The 17989-nt window shown below is 40.5% G+C and overlaps 1 protein-coding gene across 1 annotated transcript in view; it reads right to left on the bottom strand.

Moving 5' to 3' along the window:
- Positions 1-17989, bottom strand: part of dab1a (DAB adaptor protein 1a) — a 105532-nt gene that overhangs the window by 12979 nt on the left and 74564 nt on the right. Inside the window, 7 exon segments of the mRNA XM_052010718.1 lie at positions 275-514; positions 1858-2059; positions 4308-4440; positions 5315-5456; positions 7128-7263; positions 9136-9298; positions 10951-11021. Coding sequence (XP_051866678.1) covers positions 275-514; positions 1858-2059; positions 4308-4440; positions 5315-5456; positions 7128-7263; positions 9136-9298; positions 10951-11021 — 1087 coding nt within the window.

Here is a 17989-nt window from a genome sequence, read left to right as displayed (position 1 = left end):
ACCCTTATATTTGTTCTTTTGATCATATATTTGATATCAATGCCAAGCAGCAAACAATGAAACAAAAGGGAGTTCCATCAAACAGCAGAAGGACCAAAAGCATGGCCAAAAGTAGCTTCACATATTCTTGTGTCCATTTCCAGCAATTCCTTGTGAGTTCACACAGATCATCACGCATTTCCCTTAACAACAAAAATGTTTAACTATCTCTAGTGCCTTGAAATCAAAGTTTAAGTGCAGTTCAATATTTTAGTGAGCTAAAACTAATACCTACCATTTTTCTCCAATTGCTTTGCATCAACTGCCCAAATATATTCATATGTTCCACCAAGTATGCCTTCACTCATGTAATGAGTTCCATAGTCCTTAAAGATTTCCCTGTATTCTCCATAATTGTAAGCTGTTGGCAGCTGTTTAACTCTTTGAAAAAAATCATAATGGAGCATCAAGTCCCTGGGTTTTACCTTGAACCGAGCCACTTGAGCGAGAATTGTGTATGGAATAATTGTTTTTTCTGAAATGAACCAAAAGAGTCCGATGATTGAAGAGCATAACTGGTGAAGTATTCAGACAGTGTAACTCTATTTGATCACAATGTGTATATGCAATATATAATCTGATCAAATGGAGCAATGATAAAGGAATGATGTCCATTCATTTCCTTAGTGATATTCTTTGAACCCATTTCAGATTATGATCATCCCCCTTTGCTTCTCATTTTTCTACAATATTCCATTTGTCAGTTAACACTAAAGTAGCACTTGACGAAGTGTGATGTCAGAAAGCCCCAGCAAAATTGACGTCAATGGGTAAAAGGAAGACAACATTCCACTGGTTTGGGGCATAATTGGCACAAAGAAATATGATTATGGTTGTTCCTCAAGGTGATGTCTTCAGACCTACCATCTTTATTTATGACCTCGCAATCGTAATGTCAAATAATTGCACAGTTGTGCAGTTGCAACTTTTCAAAGAATGGGGCAGTCCATGCTCGCATGCAACAAAACTTGAACAACAATCAGGCTTGGCTGCTAAATGGGTGAGTAACATTTACCATACAAGGATATGCTTGACCATCTCCAACAAGAGTATCTCCATTCACTTCTCCTTGGAATTCAACGAGAACTATCATTGAATGTCCTCACCATCAACATCTTGCGATTACCATTGCGCATTAATTTAATTGGACCAGTCACATAAATACTACGGTTTAAGAGCATGCAAAGGGTTGTATTCTAGCTAACATTAGTTGTTCTTGTTTCGTAGAACAGGTTTAATGTAAAAAAGATTAAATAATTGATAATCAAAAAATTCAACTCACCCTATCAGAAACATTCCCTTTGACCTACACATCCCACCCCCACCTTCTCTCCTACTGAAAACAAACTTAGATCTCTCTCTTTCACAGTTCTGATGAAGGGTCACAGACCCAAAACATTGACTGTTTCTCTTTCCACAGATGTTACCTGACCTGCTGAGTTTTTCTCAAATTTTCCTGTTTTATTTTAAATAATTGATACTTTGATATAAAAAAAAACAAACTGCTGGAGGGACTCAGTGGGTCAAGTAGCAAAGTAGTGAAATTTTTTATATTATTTCTCCTTGTCTGATCAGTCCTCCCCTATACCATATAAACATGCACTTCCTAGGAGAAGGGGGAAAATACAGTTCAAGAGGGAAACTTGGACTGTTCTCCTCTTTTGCTCAGCTGTCTTATTGTGTGAGCTTAGCATATATTTACTCAGCTGCCAGAGAAATTCCATTAATGAACTTTTATTTCCTAATCAATTTGGTGTAATGAGAAATTGTGAAGAGCAAGATCAATAAGAATAGTTTAAACTACACACTATCACATACTTACTGTTCCAGAGTATTTGAGGGTATTTTGCATCATTTTCTTGAAATTATTACTACTATAACTAATTCCAATTTCAAAATATGTTGGAATGTTGATTCCTAAACCAAAGTTGGTCTTCTTTTTCTTTGCTTCAAATCTGTTGTAGGTAAAATTTGAGAAAGATGTATATTCATCTAAGGACAGTTCAAATTTTCCTTCTGTCTGGAAAGAAAAGAGCACACAAGTGTGAAATGAGGCATAGAGTTGTAGAATCTGAATCATACAGCATGGAAATAGGCCCTTTGACCCATTGAGTCTACACTGAGCATCAGGCACCCATGTACACTAATACTATACTAATCCCATATCATTCTCCCCACATTCCCAGTAACTGCCACCAGATTCTACCATTCACTTACTCATTAGAGGCAATATACAGTGGCCAATTAACCTACCAATCTGCACATCTTTGGCATGTGGAGGAAGCTAGAGCATCCAGGGAAAGCCCATGTGCGACTATGTGCAAACTCCATATAGATTGAACTTGGTCGTTGGAGCTGTGAGGAAGGAGCTGCGCCATTGGGCTGCCCAATGAACTATTTTGAAATGATTCATGTGCAAAAAAATACATGTGCAAGTCACACTAAGATCATAGAATGCAATTAATATGTAAATGTAAATAATACTCAACTCAACTAAAAGTATCATGGATCAGGATTGTTGGTGTCATAGCAGATACTATGCAATGGGATGTTTTACATGATTCTTAATGAGTGCGTAAAGATAAATTTAGAACATGGGATGAGACTGCAGATGCTGGAGTCTAGAGCAACAAACAACCTGCTGGAGGAACTCAGCAGGTCAAGGATCGAAATGTCGACAATTCCTTTTCTCTCATAGATGCTGCTCATCCTGCTGAGTTCCTCTAGCAGATTGTTAAATTTAGAACTTATTGTGATTGCAGCACATGCAATTTAGACAATAAAAATTTCCAATGTGTAGTACTCTTTTTGTATAGCTTCACGGCAAAGAATAATTAGAGGCATCTAGATAGTTTCGGTCGATTATGTAAAGCTATCTTTCTGCCACATACGTAACTCCACAGTGTAAATCTATCTCTAGCACCAACCAGGGTGTTTTAGTATCCTTATCATGTGATTCATGTCACAGTACACTTTCTTTACATTGGGGCCAGAAATAATTTTCCACAGGAGATTCCTGATGCAGAGATCTTTACAAGTTTTAAGGAAATATTGTGTACTCATTTGAAGTTGTAGAGCTTTGCACGGAAGACTGTTTACGCCATCAAAGAACAATCTGATTAGGTTCACTTCCAAGCTCTTGACAATATCCTTGCACATTTTTCCCAATTCTCTTTTGCAGGCAAACATTGCCTTATCCACCACTCTATCAGGTTACGGAGTCCATATTCTAACCAATCTCTGTACAAAGATTTTCTTCACATTGCCTCAGGCTCTTAAGCTCTGCTCCCTCTAGCTATCCTTTCTTCAGCCACTGGAATCAGTATTTGCCAATACTTCATGCTTTTATACACCTCTACATCTCTGTCAAATCTCTTCTCTGTGCTAATGAAACTGAGTCTAGCTACTCCATTCTATCCATATAGCAGCACTTCCCCATTTCTGGAACCATACTAGTAAGTATAGGGAGAGGTTAGGCAAATAGAATTAGTTCTGGTTTGCTCAGGTGTAGCTATAAAAAATGCTCAAAAACTATAAAGATAATGGATAGTTGGGGTTAGCAAAGCAACACAGTTAAAGTGTGGGGAAACAGAGAGAACATATCAAACAGTAAAGGGTTAAACAGGTGGTATGAGTTTAAAAATACCCAGAGGATGAAGGAAACAATATGTGAACAGTACTGTATCATAAGCTCCCAAAAGAGAATGTGTATACACAAGGATATTCAACAAAATAGCCGATTAGATTCTGGCAGGGACTTTTCAGAAATCATTAGATATAGGCCAAAAAAATTAGGGAAAATGGAATCCAAATGGTGTTATTAAAAGCTGCGAATGAACAAGCCTAGAACTTAAATAAGGTTGAGATGTTTAAAATATGTTGGGGACATAAAAATGACATTATTAAAGTTGCAGAATATGTGTGGTCAATAGGCCAAGTCTACTTAACTCTGTGGATGTGGGGAGGGGTAGTCACAATTCTAATCATTTTATTGATACTGTAGCTTCAGCTACCTGGTTCATAAACTTTGGTATTCCCTATTGCCTCTCTATCTCTCTGTTCGTCTACACACTTCAAGCTTATCTCTTCCTTGTTTTAATTTCTTTTCAGGGGTCTTACGCTGTTTTTCTGGCAAACATCTTAAGACGATTAACTATAGGAAAAATTGTATGTCCAAGTTATTATTACTTTTGTTGGTCGAACACAAAACTGGTTACAAAAATAAGTAAACATATTCTGAACATTAAAAAAAGTTTTGCATTATTTACCTCAGGGCTGTAGAGTTCTAAATTGTATGGTTTTCTGAATCTTATGTTATTCATATAATATGGTGCACAGCTGCCTCCATAGTATCTGTTATCTAGAACAGATCCCTCCAAAGTCTCAGTTAAAATATTATATCTGTAAATGTATAAAACTGATTAATTAGACTACAGATTACATTCACTCACTCACATCGTGCTGAGCTTTCTCTTATTAAATTGATATTCTGCTCATAACTTTTCTCCCATTGCCCCAATGTTCCACATTTATTGTCCAAGACACTCTTCCTCTTTTCTGCATCATCTGTCACTGTGTTGGAGCATGATTCACCTCACAGTTTCTGGCTCTAATCCATTTTATCACAAAAGTATAAAACCCTGCATCACCCTACTAACATTAATAATTTCTTCCTCTGAAGCTTTGCATTACCTAATAATCATGTTTTCATTTTTGTCCCCTCAGTGTAGCATTGAGGAGGGCTCAACCCTTTGAAGTGCTATCTTTTGGGTGCAACATTAAACTGAGGGCCCATCCAATATCTAAAGAGGTTCATGGATTGTATTATGCAGAGATACAGCAGGCAAACCTGCTCTCTGAGTCCACTCTGACCATAAACACCTATTTACACTACACCTGACATTCATCCCATTCTTTTATTCTCCCCACATTCTCATCAACTCCACCCAGACCCTTATGCACCAACACATTGGGCAATTTACAGTGACCAATTAGCTACAACCTGCAAGGCTTTGGGACTTGGAGGAAATTGGAACACCCGAAGGAAACACACCCAGTCACAGGAAGAACTTACAAACGCCACAAAGACAGCACCCAAGGTCAGGATTGAACCCTATTATCTGGCACTTGAGGCAGCATCTCTACAAGCTGCACCACTGTGCCACACACTATGCCAAACCACAGTGGGTGCTGCAAAAATTTTAAATCAATAGAATGGGGATATACTATAACATTGACATGCCTCTGGGATCTGGAGATCCCTTTGGAAACGTACCCACTTCCAATATGTTGCACAGCCCAATATGGTTCGGTCTCCCTGGTGCATGCACTGCTAACTCTTCGGCATCCTTTCTCATCAGACTGATCTCCACAATCATCATCTCCATTACAGAGGAGCCTACGAGGAATGCATCGACCTAAAAAACACAGAATCTGCATTTCAGTCCAAAGCATCAAAATAAGGGGCGGTATTGAGCTTTACCTTGGTTGTCAGCTCGAATGGAATGCTGAAGGTTAGATGGCAGCACAGCTAAGTCCAGCAGCAGTTCCAGATTTCTGAGCTGAGGGATTGGATGCACTTCCTGCCCCCTTAAGTTCATGCTAGCCATGATTGGTATACAAGAAACAATCCCATTCACTTGAGTGGAGGCTTACTAAAGGCTAGGTACAGCTCAAGGCTTATTGTTTATTTCTCCTTATTTTGTGTTATATTTCTCCTTTTAATTACTTTACTAGGGAGTGGTGTATTTTTAATTATTTTAAACAAGATTTTTTTAATTATTTAAAAATGATTTAATTGATGTTAAATATCACTGAGTGTCAATAACATTTAAAACTAATGAGAACACTGTTGACCTCACAGGTGCCACAGCAGGTAAGATGAGCATGGGGATTGAGTGCCTGGTTGAGCACAATTTGGCCCAATTTTAGCTGTAATTTTTTGTAAATTATTAAATGATTGGAATACGTAGTGAACCAAATAAGGAAGCAACACCACTGCAGAGTATCCACAATATAATTACCTAAACTTCAGAAGATTTTAAAAGGTCCTCTTTTATTTAAAAACCAAATTATTCAGATAAAATGAGGAAGGAGGATGAGCACACGCTTCAGGGTAGTATTTTAACTAAGTTGATAGGAAGTTGAGGTCTAGTTCTCTGTTTAAAAAGGATACATTGAAACTTTGGCAACTAAGATTTTTCTAGTGCAGAACAAACATTAACAAAACAAGTTAGCACAATGTGGAGGCAATATGTAGAACACTGTAACAAAAATTTATGTGCATTCACAAACATGCAAGGTGATTTTGGTGGGATCTCTGAAAGTATCTATTCAATCTAAAGTATTTTCAATAAGACTGGTCAAGTAATGGGAATAAAAGATTCTTGAATGTCCAAAGAATTGACTATAACTTGGAAAGACCATTAATGAGTTCACAGTTGGAAACTTGCTTGTAGCTTGCTTGCAGATTGTTGTAAAAACTTGACTGTTCTCTCATGCCAACTCGGGAAGGGGAGTTGTTGTGCTGCTATGCCCTAAATGTACCTGCAATCTTCTTCTTAATGTTTGAGGGACAACCAGGGATTGGCAATAAATATTGACATGGAAATTTTATTCCCTTTTCACAAGAAAATTAAATAAAAGAATGAAGCACTACATTGGGTTTTAGAGAATAGATTTTCTCCAAATACATACAAGCTGCAGTTTCTGGACTGTCAAATTTTTCATTTCTTACTCAGCCATATAGAAACCTATGGTTCTTTATGGTGCAATGGTTTAGTTTTTGGCATCTCAATATCTGATGTCTATTTGCAGATCACAATATACTTAATAGACAGTTGTGATCTTTTCTCATTGGCTAGCCCATTGTGGAGGAGAGGACAACCACATTTTAACCACAGACTGAAAACAGAAAAACTATGGGAAAACCAACAATTACTCGTAAACAAAGCACAACAATCTTTGTTCTGCGTTCTGCTGGCATGCATTAGGATCTTATTTCTATTGTTAATAAACATCATAAATTTAAGTGAATTTCCAATTCTTCCAGAAAGGCAAGACTACATTTCACTGAAGACATTTGTTACCTGTTTCAGCACATACGAAGCCCTCACACAGGTTTATGGATCTGCAAGTGCCTCTGCAGGCCTTCTCTTCCCTGTCGGCAGAATCACATGATGCACCACCAAACTGAGAGGGCACCTCAAGTCTTGCATACCTGTACTTTATAAACAGAGAAGGGAAACATTAACATTAGCAGGTTGGTACCTAGAGATTGAGGATGCAAGATGTCAGTGATTAATTAAGTCTTCAGTGTGTGAAAACATGCCTTGAAGTGGCACTGTGCATTGACCTACTTTATTTTCTCTCAAAGCTGCGTGGAAGCAATATCTGAACATGAATGACATGCAAAGTGATCAGCAATACCAGGCCTTGGCTGAGCTACTGGGCAGAAGCTGCACTGATATTTTAGAGCCAGCATGAACCCAAGACTTTTCCCTTCAATCTCCTGCTATAGCAAGCTCTCTTAAAAGGGAAGTCCATACGCATTGGATCTACTTCACCAATGAATGAGTTGGGGAGTGTGGGGGAAGTGGTTGGGGGGGGGGGTCACGGGGGTGTGAAGGTGGAGTTTAGACATGTCCCTGATGGCTAATTGGACCAGAGCTGAGCTACCAGGGTAGGTTTAGTAGTGGTTGGGAGCCCCAGGATGAAATAGAATGAGAAGAAGTTTTACCTCAGGAGCACTCCTTGACATCAGCCCAAGTAAGGTCAAGATCTTAGAGTAAGGCCAGGTCCTGCAGCAAGACCCGAGCATGGATGGATCTTGGATTTGCCATGAAAAACTGTGAGAAGGGCACCAATAGGGCAATGAACATCATCAGCATGATTCTTTTGTGCCCAGCAGTCTCTGTGTATAAATGTATTATATTCTGAAGCCTGTGATCTAATTTCCAGATTGACACCATGCATACATAGGGTTCTGATCATGTTTAGCTATTGGAATTTAGATTAAATTTCATCACACATGTCATATCATAGAATTGCTAGTCATAGAAGGACATAGAAACAGGCCCTTCAGCCCACTGAGTCCATACTGAGTATCAAGCACCCACTTACACTAATCCAAGTCCACTTGTTTCCTCTGCATTTCCATCAACTTTCCCAAAGGCCCTACTGCTCATCTACACACGAGGGGCAATTTATAGTGGCCAATTATCCACACATATTTGGCAGTGGAGGAAACCAGGGTATCCAGAGGAAACACCCGTGGTCACAGGGAGAACATGCAAACTCCATGCAAACAGCACCACAGCTCAGGGTTGAATCCGGGTTGCTGCAGCTTTGAGGCAGCAACCCTACTAGTAGCAGGACCATGCTACCAAGATTTTATGTTCTTTAATGCTATTGGACAGTGGCTGGAGTGATATTCTGATTTTCACACAACCACATAGTTCTATAAAATATTTGGAACTCTAAATTTTCCTCAATATTATTCAAGCTGCATGAACCACATGCAATTTTTGGTACCATCCCCTTCCCCCTGAGGGGGGGGGGGGGGGTCATACACCCAAGGGTGGGAAACCTTGGCCTTGAGGCAGCACCAGGATATATCAAGATCATCTGGCTTGGAATGCAGCCACAGCTGTGAGTGGAGCCCTGGAAAATGTGGAACTGGTCAGGAAAGGCAATGGCATTTTGAATGTGGAGCTGAAGATCGGGCAGAGAGGTGGAAAATCTGGCAGAGGAAACCTGAAGCAGTTGTTTTAAGGGCTTTTGGTTTGGTATCCAGTCACCTGAGGAAATGATCTGCAGCATATCATGTGTCTAATTGTTCAATGGGAGACTGAAACCTCTGACAGAGCCCAGTCTGTTTGAGGGATGTGTGATGGAGACCCTTGGCGGAGTATCTTCAAATAAAGTGACTGATAGTCTTTTGGTTTAGAATGGTTTTACTTCTCAAGGTACGCTTTGGAAGAATAGAGAAGCTGTCAAGCTAATTGTTGACACAGGGTAATTAGCTCGTGCAGTACAATCGTAGAAATAAGATTTTCGGAACTTCTAATTTCTACCAACTTCCACTGCCACACTTACCTGCTTTTTCTGGCAAAGATTGCAAGTGCTCCATGAGGACCAAACTGAAAGAGTACAATCAATTGGCTGCGATGGATTCCTTAACGACCTTTTCCATTGTCTTCCCAACTTGTTAAAATTTACTTCGTTAGATCCATTAGTTAATTCCCCAAATACCTCTGTGCTGAAATCAGATGGTGATTATAAAAAAACATTAAAGATAGCATAAACAAAAGTTTCCCTTCTTCTGATCGCTGGTTCAATCGAGATTCCATAGAAGGATAACTGTCAAAAGCTAAGATTTTGACAAAGCTTGGGCTTCACATGGAGTAGCTATTTCTAAAAGGAAAAGGTTCAATTTTATAATAAAAAACAGGAATACTCAGATAATACTCAGCAGCTCAGGCTTCATCTGTGAGAAGGAAATGGAGTTATTGCTTCAGGTTAATGACCCTTCATCAGTCCTGGGAAGGAAAGAAAAGCTTATTAAGCTGCAGGAAGGCTTGTGAAGGTGAATATCTGTGATAGGGTAGCATCAGAGTGAACATGGGGATAACCTGTAACAAGGTTATCTGGTCAGTGGTGAATGGGAGCAGTTAGAGAATACAGCACAATGGCACAGCAAGTAGAGCCATTGCCTCACAGTGTCAGAGACCTGGGTTCAATCTTGACCTTGGATGCTGTCTGTGTGGAATTTGCACACTCTCCCTGTGATTGTGTGGGTTTCCTGCAGATGCTCCAGTTTCCTCCCACATTCCAAAGACACGCTGGTTGGTAGGTTAATTGGCCACTGTAAATTGTCCCTAGTGTGTAGGTGAGTTGGAGAATTTGGAAGCAGTTGATGAGACTGTGCACAGAATAAAATAGGGTTAGTGTAGGATTAGTGGAAATGGATGGTCGATGTTTGGTGTGGGCTTGATGGGCTGCAGGGCCTGTTTCCGTGCTGTATCTGTCCGTGCCAATATCACAGATGGATGACTGATACAGACAGAGAAATCTGAAGTTGTAGAATTCAATATTGAGTCCAGATGTCTTCAATGTGCCCAAACTAAAGATGAGGTGCTGTTCTTCAAGCTTGTGTTGGGCCTCATTTTAACAGTGCAGGAGACCACAGACTGATAGGTCAGACTGGAAATGGGATGGAGAGTTAAAGTGGCAGGCAACAGAATGCTGATTGTCCCCTGTGGACTGAACGCATTTGGTTTCTCCAGTGTAGAGGAGACCACATTGTGAACACTGACTGCAGTACACTAGATTGGAAGAAGTGCAAGTGAATTGCTGCTTTACCTGGAAAGACTGTTTGGCTCTCTGGATGGTGGTAAAGGAAGAGGTGGAAGGACAAGTTGCAAGGGAAAGTGCCATAAGGGGGGAGGGGGGTGGGGGTTGGTGGGAATGGAAGACTGAACCAGGGCCCCTGTGAAAGGGAGGAGAGGGAAAACATGCCTGGTGGTGGAATCACTTTGAAATTGGCAGTAATTGCAGAGAATGCAGATGCTGGTGGGGTGGAAGGTGAGGACCAAGGGTACTCTAAATTTGTTCTGTCGCAGAGGAGGAGGAGTGAAAGTAGAGGTGCAGGAGATGGATGAGATGTGGTCAAGGGTTTTGTTAACAATGGTAGAGGGGAAGCTGCAGTTCAGGAAGAAGGAAGACATTTCAGAAACACCTGTATATCTGGTTACCTTTGTTGAAAGTACAAGCAAATGTGAATCAATAGCAGGAGCATTGTTCAGAGAAACTGTTAACTGGTTTTACTATCTCCTGCAATTGTACATTTTCTACAACAGCAGCAGCATTCAATTCCTTGATCTTGGGAAATTCAGGTTATACGAAAAGTACCAGTTAACGATGAGCTCTTTCTTTCGATTTTCAGGGCTGATCAAATGAACATTAGAAGGAAAGAACCTGAACTGTGTTTAGCAAAATATGATTATTCAGGTTAACAAGACAGATAGCTAAAGCTTAATCATGAAGATGTGAGTGACATACTATAAAAATCCTTGCCACCCATTGCTGAGTCAAGTTTGAAGAAACAGTTCCTGACAATTTACAATATGTTGTTTCATCAGCTGTAAAACTCTCAAGCAGGTGGTGTTCATACTGTTTCTTTGATGAACTTGTGAACACAGGTACCTCTGCACAAGGGTAGTACCAAAAAGTGTTTTGTGGTGTCTCAGTTGGGACATGCAGGCAGGATTCAGAAACTAAAGGCAATGAGACCAATGCAGGAAGTTCACCTTTAGTAGCTAAGATTAACCTGACATTCTAAAATCCACTACACTGACCATTGTAGAACCCATTTAATTTCACCTCAAAGGCATTCAACTGAATGTTAACTCTCTTGTGCTTAAAATTAGTGAAGCAGGTCACAAGGTGAAACTGTTAGTCTTCCAAAAATACTGAAAGTCATTGCATGGCCCAATGGAAAGGGACATCCAATTACATGATGGCCATCAATGAACATAGGACATAGAACAGCACAGCATAGGAACAGGCCCTTCAGCCCACCTTGTCTGCATGAAACATGATGCCAATCTAACTAGTCCCATCTGCCTGCACATGATCCGTATCCCTCTATTCCTTGCCTCTTCATGTGTCCTGTCTAAATGCTCAGAAGGAGGAGACTATGGGTCAAAACTAGTCTTCTAGGCTGCAATAGGCAGATTCAGATGTTGCCAACCAAGTTCCTTAGAGCCCAACGATCCTGAAATTTTAAGAAATTCAGAAAGCTGCAGTAATATCAAGTGTACATGCCTGTAGGTCAGTTCATAGTTTAGAGGAGGTGTGCAGGTGGGTAAGTGTCATGACAAGTGGCTCTCTAAATGTTTTTAATGGTTTCACAGTCCAGAGAGGTCTCTACAATACAAACCAAGAAGTTTCGGAGCATCAAGAATGTACAAGGCTTAGGAAAGGACAGATTGAATGCTTATTACCTTCCTTCTTAAAAAGGTTCTAGTCCAGAGGCAGGATGTTGCATTAGGAAAGCAGGAGATGTTCACAGGATATTTGTGAAGCAGGTCTACATGACATCATGCACAGGATGAGAGAGGTTAATATATCTTACCTGCTCAAAGAGGAAACATGGGAGGCCTTACAATACACCACTCTGCTGGCAAAATAGTTCACTCATTGAGCTTGGCTGCTTCATTCAGATAAAACAACCCATGGCAAAACCCAGAAATAACATCTCATTACAACTCTGGGATTAAACAGCGTTCCACCCTCAGTTTTACAACTTAATAAAAGAGATACCATTAGAAATGCAACCAGCATTCAAAAGAAACACTGAATTCTTATCCTACAAGGTTTGACCTTCTCCCATTCCTCCTTTCATCTGTAGATATTGCTGACACATGCTGGAGTGCGGTCTGTATGGACACTGCCCACTATTTAGAACCGTCTCCAAACCTCTAGTCTTTACATGTAAGTGATTGCCAGCATTCAGAAACACACCAGCATGAACCAGAGCTCATTCCCAATATTGTCCCAAGCTCACATGCACTTTTCCTATTTCTTTCCCTTTATTATTGCCCAAGAATGCCAAATGCAATGGCATTGTCCCTACCAATCACTTTTTACTTTTCATCAACAAAACCTTTAGACAGAGGAACCTACCAGTAGCCATTGGGCTGCATTAATGCAGCATAAAACAGTATATAACTCACTGATTGAAGCATGATCTTGTAGATTTTCATAATACTCTAAACAGCGTACATCAACCAGCAGTCATAAGGCCTTCAGAATGATACATTAACAGTGATGCAATGTTTGCACCCTGCTCTTTGATCAATTGATTTTTTGATTTGAGCAGAGATTAACCCATCCTGTGGGTCATTTAAAAGCACTGACACATTTTCATATCATTAGTTTCAAAATTATGAACTTCATAATGGCTCTGGGTACAATTTCAACCCATCCACTTTCCTAAAATGTGTGTCGCATTGCTCCTTCATTACTCTGGATACTTAAATGATGCAACAAAATGATTGTGCAGTGGTCTTACCGGGATATTGGAGGCCATGCTGGTTTTATTGGTAAACGACTTCACTCTGAGCAAGTGCAAGTTGGAGAATCAGCATTGGATTTACATTTGAATGCAGGATCAAGGGAATGCTGCAATGTTAGAAGTGCTGTCCTTTGGATAAGACTTTAAATTCGGTCCCCAAATGTTCTTGCAGGAGGTGTAAAGTATCCTGTAGCACTGTTCTGAAGAAGAGCATGAAAGCCTTTCCTAATGCAGTGCTCCCATGGAGAACGGCCAGTTGGCTGCAGTGCGTGGGCCAGCTAGCTGGCTATGACCTCCATGCCTTTTCATAGCAAAGCTGAAGTCAGGAAATCACTGGAGACAGATGTTGTCACATCTGGCCTTGCACTCTGCTGCTGGACTCAGCATTGAGCCTGGGGACAAGGCTCAGTCATGCTGAGCTGAGGGGCTAGATACAGCTCAGCTCAACGTCAGCCGTGACTAACATTTAAAGTGTGGCCCCATACACTTGAATGGGACCCCCAGTTTGGATTGAAAAATTAAGTGCAGCTCAGCGTTCATTTTTTTCTTTGACTCAATCTTGATGTTTTTAATTGATGTCTATTATTTAAAAGAGTGTGAGCTGTCCAAAAGGCAATCCTGGGGTGGGACCAAAGGATCCACTGCCTGAGGCCTTGTTGCTGCTTGCAGGCTGCTCTGTTTCACAGGACAGCTGCTTGCCTGGGCTCAATTTGACCCACAGATCCACAAAAGGTAAGTGTTGTTGCAGGAGTAGAACAGGGGGCAAGATGGTTGAGTGTGCTGGATTGAGCAGGATCTGGCCCAATATTATTCCCTTATTCAATTGGCCTAAAAGTTGTCATCAGATTACTGTTCCTGGAAGCATGTTGTGAGCAAATTGACTGCTACCTTTCCCATATTACACTTCAGAAGTGTTTAATTCGATTTTGACTGTGAAAGGCATTATAGAATTACAAGTCTTTCTTTCCTTATCATTCAAAAGCCAAAGGTCTACCTTCAAACCACCTACTCTTTTAGGGAAGTCCACACAGGAATGGTGATTGTCTGCCTAAGTTTGCTCCCAGAGAATCTGGCCACAGTGAGATTCGCAAACAACACTTATTAATGTTTAACTCCCAGTGAGTTGGCATCATGGTCACTGCTCACAATTTGGCTCCAGGTTGCTAGATATGAACCTATATACTGGGATCAAAAAAAAACAAATTTAAGGAAAGTTCCCAGGAGAAAATGGAATAATTAGAGGTTCATGAGGTACAGTTCTTCCAGTTTGCATTTGGCCTGACCCTAGCAGGGGAGAAAGCTGAGGGCGGGTAGGTCGGTGTGGGAATGGGAAGAGGAATTGAAATAACATGCAATGGGGAATGCAAGATGGCCATTGCGGACAGAGTGCAAATGCTCAGCAAAGTGGTCGCCTAGGCTGCGCTTGGTCTCACCAATGTAGAAGAGGCCACGTCGAGAGCACCAAATGCAATAAACAAAGTTGGAGGAGGTGCATGTGAATCTCTGCCTCACCCGGAAGAGCTGTTTAGGTCCCCGGGTGGTGGTGAGGGAGGAGGTGTAGGGACGGGTGGTAAACCTCCTACGGTTGCAGGGGAAAGTGCCAGGGATGAGGAAGGGCGGATGGGGAGGGGTGAGTGAACCAGGGATTCACGGATAGAGTGGTACTTGTGGAAAGTAGAAAGGGGTGGAGAGGGTGGATGTGACTGGTGTTGGGATCAAGTGGGTCAAAAAAGACAATAAATGCAGTCTCTTACTGTAGGATTCAGTTCTCCTCTGCCTGCTTTTATTTATCTCATTCAATTTCAGTGAGCCTTAAGGCTCAGTCGAGGGAGATGAATCTATACTCATTGGAGATTAGAAGATTGAAATGTGATCCTATTGAGATATATATGTTTCTAAGAGGGATTGGTAGGGTAGATGTGAGAGGGAGTTTTCTGCAGCTGGAGAATCTTGTGTGTCATTGACCTGCAATGTTAATTCTATTTCTTTTTCCATCATTGCTGCCTGACCTGCTTAACATTTAAGCAATTTCTGTTTTTATACAGATTTCCAACAACTGGCGGTATTTTTTATTTTCAAATGGAATATTGGATTTTATTGCAAAGGGAATCAAGTATAAAAGTAGGGCAGTCCAGCTACAACTGTACAGGCCACATCTGGTGCACGGCATACAGTCTTGGTCATGTTATTTAAGGAGGGATGTCTTGCACTGAAGGCAGCTAAGGAAGGGAAGAGACATAAATGGACAATGTGAAATTATGAGCAGTGTCGAAAGTGGTAACAGAAGTTATGAAATTTCCAAGTTCCATAGGAGTGCAGAAAGCAACTTGGGTCCATGTGAGTTCCCATCACACTCTTGAAATGGAGAAAATGTGGGGAGTTAAAGGAGAAGCTGTTCAATGTGAGAACAAGTTCAGTCAGTCGAATGAGCATGTTGGCAGAGGGGAACTGGCTGGGCCTCTGTTCAAGGATGCAGCAGAAGGCTCTCAGACCATCCCGGTGTGGGATGGAGTTGTGGAGGGATTGTGCATAGGGCTACACTCAAACAAACAGGATCCAAAAGCAGGCAGCCAGCGATTTGGGGCAGTTCCCGATATTTCTGATGAATATCAGCTTAAATCGACTTTGGAATTTGAAGTATTGCACGGTTATACATCACCAATCTGATAATGTTATTTGAACAATTATTTGGAAAGAATTGTCTTTGTGTTGTTTCATAAGTCAACACTGTGTAGCCTTCACAGTATTTACAGGAACAAGGCAATGCTCTGAAAGAAACACATCAACTCAACAGCAAATCAAAATCAAAATAGTGTAGTTGCTGGAAATCTGAAAAGTAAATGGAAATGCTAGAAATACTCAGCATCTGTGGAGGGAGGAACAGTTAATATTTCAGGTTGACAACCTTTTATCAGTATTCCCTAATGAGAGGTTATTGACCTGAAGTGTTAACTGTCTTTCTGACTTGTCTTATTTTCAGCATTTTCTGCAGTATTGCAATTTGATAGTAGTGGGTTTAATGATTTAATATTAAATCCTTGGCTCAGAATCATCTACACACTCTCACTTCCTGTTTCCAGCAGGTAGGCTCAGATACCAGATTCATGCTCAATTAGAATGATGAAATTGACTCTATTGTCTTCTAATTCTCTTTAATTTTGGTGCTATCCAGTCCTTGGGAGGTTAAATATTCAGACGGATTCCTTAATTTGGAAACCAGTTGTCCTAAGGGGGAGTTTTAAATATACAAAGTTCCTGGAACAAGGAACATTAAATTTCTAAATCTATGTTTGCCAGCTGATAAATTAGTACAACACTTGCTAATGATGTTGTTCCACTAATGATTAGGATATGTTTGTGCTATCTTGTTTGCACATTTTACAGCACCGTTCTCCAATAATCAGAAAAGTTATGACTCAGAAGGAAGCCATTTCACATCTGTTGAAAATGAGCCACCCATCAGAATCCCACCTTCCATTGCCCTGCAGATCACAGCTCTTCACATACACATCTAATTACATTTTGGATATGATGAGGGTTTCTTTCTCTACCTGTTTCTCTGGCATTGAGCTCCAGACCCAGACCACCTTCTGGCTGCAAAAGAGTTTCTTCATCTTTAATCCTTCTACCAATTACGTTATACCTATGCCCCTTGTTTTTTTAAGCCTTTGCCAAGAGAAATACAAACACACGAATATACAAATTAGGAACAGGAGTAGGCCACTCTGCCCACTAAGCTTGCTTCGCTCTCCAATAAACTTCTGTTTGATATGACTATAATCTCGGTTCCACATTCCTGCCTGTCCCTGGTAACCTTTCATCCCCTTACTTTTTAAGGATTTATCTACCTTTGCCCTAAAAATATTCGATGATTCTACTTCCACTGCCTGAGTGGAAGTTCAAAGACTCATGACTGCCTAAGAACAAAGGTCTGCTTCACTTTGCTTTAAAGGGTGACCCCTTATCTTTAAATGGTGATCCTTAGCTCAATATTTGTATATGAGGAAACACTGTACCCCATATCTATCATCTCAAGACCCTGCTGAGTCTTATATGTTTCACTCAAGTCACTTCACACCTATCTTAGCTGGTCCAATGTTTCCTCATATGACAAACTGCCCATTCCAGGTGTCAGTCTGGTGAACCTTGTCTGAACTGCTTCCAATGCATTAATAACTTTACAGGAGACCAATACAACACACAGATTCAGTCTCACCAATGCTCTAGATAACTGAAGCTCCAAACTCTCTTATTTTGTGTCCAATTCCCTTGGCAATACGCCATTACATTCTGTTAGTTTTCTTAATTACTTGTCACAGCTGCATTCTAGCCTCTTGAGAATTATGTACGTGGACATACAGATCCTTCTGCATTTCAAAGCTCTGCAATCTCTCACACTTAGATAATATGTTTCTTTTTTTCCTGCTAAAATGGACCATTTTACATTTTTCCACATTATACTCAATTTGCCAGATACTTTCCCACTCACTTATAAATCTATATCCATTTTAAGCCTCATGTCCTCTTCACAACATACTTTCCTGCCTTATATTTGGACCAGCAAAAAATTTAGCAACCATACCTTTTGTGCTTTCATCCAAGTCATTTATGTAAAATGTAAAAAAGGATAGGCCCCAGCAATGATGCTAATGATATACCATTTGTTACATCTTGTCAACCACAGAAATATGCCCTTGCTATTTCCTCCATCTATTTGACTGTATTATAAGTATGGTTAGCACTGTAGCCATGTTACTGGACTAGTAACCCAGAGGACCGGATGAATAATTCAAAGATTTACATTCACATTTACCACAACAGCTGAAATTAAGTTCTATTAATTAATTAAATTTGGATTAAAAAGCAAGTGTC

The sequence above is a fragment of the Pristis pectinata genome, chromosome 3 (genome assembly GCF_009764475.1).
Source record: "Pristis pectinata isolate sPriPec2 chromosome 3, sPriPec2.1.pri, whole genome shotgun sequence".
Taxonomy (NCBI): Eukaryota; Metazoa; Chordata; class Chondrichthyes; order Rhinopristiformes; family Pristidae; genus Pristis; species Pristis pectinata.
This window is presented reverse-complemented; position numbering and strand designations above follow the sequence as displayed.